Here is a 6,605-nt window from a genome sequence, read left to right as displayed (position 1 = left end):
CTCATATATTCAAAACCCTATACGAAGCGCATTGACAATATGAGAATGCCAAATGGGTATCAACCTCCTAAGTTCTTGCAATTCGATGGCAAGGGAAACCCTAAGCAACACGTTGCTTACTTTGTAGAAACCTGTGAGAACGTAGGGACTCAAAGAGGCCTCTTTGTAAAGCAGTTTGTTTGTTCACTGAAAGGGAATGCCTTTGATTGGTATACGGACTTAGAACCTAAGTCAATTAATAGTTGAGAACAGTTGGAAAGGGAGTTACTTAACCGGTTTTATAGCACACGTCGCACAGTAAGCATGATGGAGATTACCAATACTAAGCAGTGGAAAGACGAGCCCGTTGTTGACTATATCAATCAGTGGCATTCTTTGAGTCTAGATTATAAGGATAGACTGTCTGAAATATCTGCTGTAGAAATGTGCATCCAAAGCATGCATTGGGGACTTCTGTACATCCTGCAAGGGATAAAGCCCCGAACATTTGAAGAATTGGCAACTCGTGCGCACGACATGAAATTGAGTATCTCTTGTCATGGAAATATGAAACCTCCCGTACCTGAAGAAATGAAAGAAAGGCGGGAAATAAAGAAAAATGACAGGAATACGAAAAGTAATGTCAAAGACTCCATGAATATCAACCCTGCCCTAGTCAAAATTTCAACAGGAAATGTGAAGGCTAATGAGAAGAGGCCTGAGGGAGGCCAACGACGTGAGATGCGTCGCTCATCACTCAAGGAATGGGAACAAAAGGTGTATCCTTTCCTTGACGCTGATATGCCCGAAATGCTAGAACAACTGCTCAAGTTGAAATTAATTGAATTGCCAGAATGCAAACGACCGGAAGAGGTAGGAAAAATTGATGACCCAAACTATTGTAAGTATCATCGCATCATAAGCCATCCAATCCAAAAATGCTTTGTTCTTAAAGAAATCATCATGAAGTTAGTCAAGGAAAGGAAAATCGACTTAGATATTAGTGATGTTGCTCAGTCAAATCTTGCAACATTTGCTTGCGGGTCACCTAGTTGCATGTCTCCAACTACTAAGCAGGGGGAAAATACCACGTTCATCCGATTTGGTTCTTTGGAACCTGTTCAAGTTCAACTCTCACAAAAAACATCTGATTATAACTCAAATGATGATAAAAAGTCAACAGTGGATGAGGAAGAGGGTTGGACGTTGGTTACTTGCAAGAGATGGAAGAAGAGACGAGAATTCCCTCTTCATTTGATGACCCAAGAGTCCAGAAGAGCACAAAACCAAATTCAACCTCAATCAAGAAGAAAGAATGATAAAAGGAAAGAAAGACTAAGAACGAAAATGTATGATGATTCGGCACAAACCCAAAAATTTTGAAGTCTCGTCACATTGGAAGAATTCTTCCCCATAAAATTCTTTCAAAACAAGTCAGCGGAGGCTATTCACCCGGTCTCTCGTTGCGAAGTTGATGAAAAAAAAAAAAGGTGTTGACCATGGTAGTTCAAATGAAACATTGTCATCTTTAGAACAACTTAAATCTCAGATTGATAAAGTTGAACCCTCGCAATCCTCCACCTCACCAAAAGAAGGGATCACCCAAGCTCTTGAAGAGCCAAAGATTTACACTTCTTGTACCAATACACTTCAACAAACACAGGATTGTTGCGCGTGCTCTCCAGACTTAACTTTCACTGACGAGGATCTATTGTTAGGCTCTAAGCCTCACAATCGTCCACTTTATGTCTCTGGTTATGCTCGTGAACAAAAGATTGATCGCATTCTCATTGATGGAGGTTCAGCTATTAATATACTACCGAAAATGACAATGAGACGACTTGGTCTTGCTATGGAGGAACTATTGCACAGTCGCTTAGTCATACAAGGTTTTAACCAAGGAGGACAACACGCCATCGACATGATACACTTGGAGTTAATCGTTGGAGAATTGATAAGCAATGTTTTGTTCCATGTCATTGATGCGAAGACAACCTACAACATGTTGTTGGGACATCCATGGATCCATGGGAACGGAATAGTGCCGTCAACTTTGCACCAATGTTTCAAGTATCTTCAAAGTGGAATAAAGAAAGTCGATGCCGACTTGAAGCCTTTTTCTGAGACTAAAGCTCACTTTGCTGACGCAAAGTTTTATGTAAAAGATGACATCCCTAATGAAGTTCTCTCGGTTGAAATCCCATCCATGAAAAGCAAGCAGGGTGAAAAGAAGCATGTTAAATTCATCACTAGAAAGGATATTCCTCCCCCAAAGGAAGATCCAGGATATGGGAATAACCAGTCTAGTGAATCTACTGGTAATTCAGAGAGAGCGGAAAGTTCAACGCCTTCCAATAACCCTTCATTCCTCTGTTATGTACCATTATCACACCGCAAGAGTGGACAATCACCATTCGCAGAATGCCTTCAATCTACAATGGACATGCGAAGACCTCCTACAAAGCTCACGATGAAGGATGTGGCCATATTGAAAGAAAATCATGTTATGCCTTTAACTTCATCCACAAATCCTTTGCCCTCGAAGCCACTAAATGGATTCTTGAGGTCTTCACAAAGTCTGACAGAGCATGGTATTCTACCAAGTAAGCGGACAAAAGAATGGTTTGACCCAAAGGCATATAGGCTATTAGCCAAAGCAAGCTACGATTTCTCAAAACAAGGCGGCCTAGGGAAACTAATTCCAGAAGCCACCGGAGAAAAGATGCACGGCCTTAGTAAAACACAAGGGAAAATGCGGCTTGGAGGGCATGAAATTCCTATCCCAAAGACCGGAATATGTTATACTCCAGAACCACCGGCTCAAATATGGATCAATAAAAGAAGCAATGCTTCAAGTTCCCAATACATAACAGTAGAGGTTGACGAAAGTTCGAATCAAAGAAAAGATCACTCTTCATCACGCATCTCAGTATTCGATCGCATTAAGGCTTCATTGTCACGAATTACAGTGTTCGACAAGTTAAATACGGCTTGTTTAACGCAAAGTCGGCACACTTTTGCGTGTGGATCAGTCTTTAATCGATTGGGGGCAACGAAAAGGCCCATTGATAGTTGCTCTCAAAACTCAATAAATTTTGAGGTTCAAAAGGAAGAGAAAGCTAATGATGAGATCTGCAGTAGTATTCCTTCACGTATGAAATGTAACTTTATCTTAGATATCAGCACTGAATGAGCTCTTAAAGTCAAAAGGCGAACGATTGTACACACAAGTCAGTCACTCGTCCACAATGAGCAAATTGAAGAGGTATCATCCTCGTTTCATATTACAGTAGAAGAAGATACACTGTCAGATGTTGAAGCCACCAAGGATGAGGTCGATGAAGCTCCTCTAGCCTTGGAAGATGGAGTACATGCTACAGTTGATGAACTTAAAGAGATCAATTTAGGAACTACTGAAGAACCCCAACCAACTTTCATCAGTGCCCTTCTCACTCCTGAAGAAGAAGAAGGATACCTCCAGCTCCTGGTAGAATATAAAGATGTGTTTGCTTGGACTTACAAAGAAATGTCTGGGCTCAATCCAAGTATTGCTTTACACCATTTGGCAGTAAAGAAGGGCGTGCGCCCAGTATAACAAGCTCAAAGACGCTTTCGATCGGAACTTATCCCTCAAATAGAAACTGAGGTCAATAAGCTAATTGAGGCAAGCTTCATTCGTGAAGTACAGTATTCGGAATGGATCGCTAACATCGTCCTTGCCAAAAAGAAGAATGGACAAATCCGGGTGTGCATTGACTTCCGTGATCTGAACAATGCATATCCTAAGGATGATTTTCTGTTACCCATCACTGAGGTCATGGTTGACACCACTACTGGTCATGAAGCCTTATCTTTCATGGATGGTTCTTCTGGTTATAACCAAATTCGAATGAATCCTAAGGATGAAGAGTTCACAGCTTTTCGCACCCTTAAAGGCATTTACTGTTACAAAGTAATGCCTTTTGGATTAAAAAACGCTGGTGCTACTTATCAACGAGCCATGCAAAAGATCTTTGATAATGTACTTCATAAGTACGTGGAGTGTTATGTCGACGATCTGGTGGTTAAAACAAAAAGGAGGGAAGACCATTTGGTAGATTTGCGATCCGTGTTCAACCGCTTAAGAAAGTATCAGCTTAAAATGAACCCTTGCAAATGCGCTTTCGGTGTAACATCTAGGAAATTTCTTGGTTTCATTGTGAGGCACTGCGGTATTGAAATTGACCGATCCAAAATTGAAGCTATCCAGAAAATGCCAAAGCTCAAGAACCTGCGAGAACTTAGAGGCTTGCAAGGAAAACTAGCTTACATACGACGATTTATTTCAAACTTGGCAAGTCGATGTCAACCCTTCAATAGATTGATGAAGAAGGATGCACACTTTGAATGGGATGAGGCTTGTAGCAATGCTTTTGCGCGCAGCAAAAGATACTTGCTTAATCCTCCAGTTTTAGGTGCTACTATCCTTGGAAAGCCTTTGGTGTTGTACATCACGGCACAAGAAAGGTCTCTAGGTGCTCTTATGGCACAAGAAAATAAAGAGGGGAAAGAAAGAGCCCTTTATTATCTAAGTCGAACTCTTAATGGAGCTGAATTAAATTATTCTCCTATTGAAAAGATGTGTCTCGCTCTTTTCTTTGCCATAGACAAATTGGAGCACTACATGCAAGCACATACAGTCCGTTTGATAGCAAAAGCAGACCCGATTAAATATGTCCTCTCCAGGCTAGTCGTTTCGGGTCGCATAGCTCGATGGGCAGTTTTGCTGCAAAAATACGACCTTGCATATATTCCGCAAAAACCTATCAAAGGACAAGTATTGGCAGATTTCTTAGCTGATCACCCAGTTCCATCTGATTAGGAGTTCTCTAGTGATTTCCCGGACGAAGACGTGTTTTACATTGAAGTAATGCCACCATGGATGATGTTTGTCGATGGGGCTGCACGTCAAGAAGGAGTGGGGGTAGGTGTAGTGTTTGTTTCTCCATAACAACAAATACTTCTATACTCGTTCTCATTAAGCGAACTTTGCTCTAACAATGTAGCCGAATATCAAGCATTGATCATTGGTCTACAAATGGCCATTGAGATCGACGTATCACAACTCGAGATCTTTGGGGATTCCAAATTAATTATCAACCAAATCTTGGAGCAATATGATGTCAAGAAAGAAGACCTTGTCCCTTATTGCAAATATGCGAAGAAGTTGCTCGCAAATTTTGAGGCAATTACATTGGAGCATATACCAAGGAAGGAGAATAGATAGGCTGATGCTTTAGCTAATTTGGCTACCGCCTTAGCATTATCCCAAGAAGAGACAGCCAAAGTTGCTATTTCCCAATGGTGGGTGGTGCCTTTCGTGGTTGAAGAAGAAGAAGAAGAAGAAGAAGAGCAAGCCAACATCATTTCTGTATGCCTTGTCGAAAAGGAAGATTGGTGACAAACGATCATTGAGTACCTTCAACATGGAAGACTCCCGGATGATGTACGCCACAAGACCGAAGTTCGGCGAAGGGCTGCTCAATTCATTTATTATAAAGAAACTCTCTTCCGCCATTCATTTGATGGTTTGTTTCTCCGTTGCTTAGGAGAGGAAGAGGCTAAACAAGCCTTAGAGGAGGCTTATTCTGGAATATGCGGTGCACACCAATCAGGTCCTAAGTTACACTACAGGATCAAGCGAATAGGTTACTATTGGCCTACGATGGTGCAAGATTCCATGGAGTATGCTAAAAAGTGCGAAACTTATCAATATCATGCAAATTTCATCCATCAGCCACCAGAACCTCTACACCCAACTGTAGCTTCTTGGCCTTTTGATGCATGGGGACTTGACGCAATAGGACCATTACCAAAATCATCTGGTGGCCATTTGTGCATCTTGGCTGCAACTGATTACTTCTCAAAATGGTCAGAAGCTGTAACCCTTAGGGAAGTGAAGAAAGAAACGGTGGTCAATTTTATCTGAACTCACTTGATCTATCGGTATGGTGTCCCTCAGTATATCATAACCGATAATGGCAAACCGTTTCAGAATAGGCTGATGACGGAGTTGTGCGAGAAATTTGTATTTAAACAGTACAGTTCTTCTATGTACAATGCCCTAGCGAATGGATTAGCCGAAGCCTTTAACAAAACTCTTGGCAGTTTGTTAAAGAAAGTGGTATCCAAAACTAAGCGAGACTGGCATGAAAAAATTGGAGAAGCATTATGGGCATATTGAACAACATTTCGAATGCCTACTCAAGTGACCCCATATTCTCTCGTTTATGGAGTAGAAGCTATCCTTCCACTAGAACGCCAGATCCCATCACTATGGATCGTCGTTCAAGAAGGGTTAACTAAAGAGGAAAATGCCAAGCTTAGGTTACAAGAGCTAGAGGCACTAGATGAGAAAATGCTCGAGGCCCAACAACACCTTGAGTGCTATCAAGCTCGATTGTCAAGCGCATTCAATAAAAGAGTTAAACCACGATCATTCCAAGTTCGTGACTTAGTCCTCGCCGTTCGAAGACCTATCATCACGACTCATCGTACAGGCAATAAGTTCACCTCAAAATGGGATGGACCTTATGTTGTGCAAGAAGTCTACACTAATGGAGCTTACAAGTTGATTGATCAGGAGG

General features: G+C 41.5%; 1 protein-coding gene across 1 annotated transcript; it reads left to right on the top strand.

Annotated features, from left to right (window-relative positions):
• The first annotated feature begins 438 nt into the window (after positions 1–438).
• LOC142628645 (uncharacterized) lies at positions 439–4,840 on the top strand. Its single transcript, XM_075802697.1, has 6 exons — positions 439–852; positions 1,529–2,297; positions 2,565–3,140; positions 3,270–3,568; positions 3,668–3,931; positions 4,013–4,840. The coding sequence occupies exons 1-6, from the start codon at positions 439–441 to the stop codon at positions 4,838–4,840; spliced, it is 3,150 nt and encodes a 1,049-aa protein (XP_075658812.1).
• Positions 4,841–6,605: the final 1,765 nt, after the last annotated feature.

The sequence above is a fragment of the Castanea sativa genome, chromosome 3, assembly GCF_040712315.1.
Source record: "Castanea sativa cultivar Marrone di Chiusa Pesio chromosome 3, ASM4071231v1".
In the NCBI taxonomy this organism is placed as follows: Eukaryota; Viridiplantae; Streptophyta; class Magnoliopsida; order Fagales; family Fagaceae; genus Castanea; species Castanea sativa.
This window is presented reverse-complemented; position numbering and strand designations above follow the sequence as displayed.

Bases quoted from the DNA above. Each gene is read 5' to 3' on its own strand.
- LOC142628645 (XM_075802697.1), top strand. From the start codon at position 439: ATGCATTGGGGACTTCTGTACATCCTGCAAGGGATAAAGCCCCGAACA. The intron at 3,141-3,269 runs GTAACTTTATCT...TTCATATTACAG, and splicing joins TATTCCTTCACGTATGAAAT to TAGAAGAAGATACACTGTCA. The intron at 3,569-3,667 runs GTATAACAAGCT...CGTGAAGTACAG, and splicing joins TAAAGAAGGGCGTGCGCCCA to TATTCGGAATGGATCGCTAA.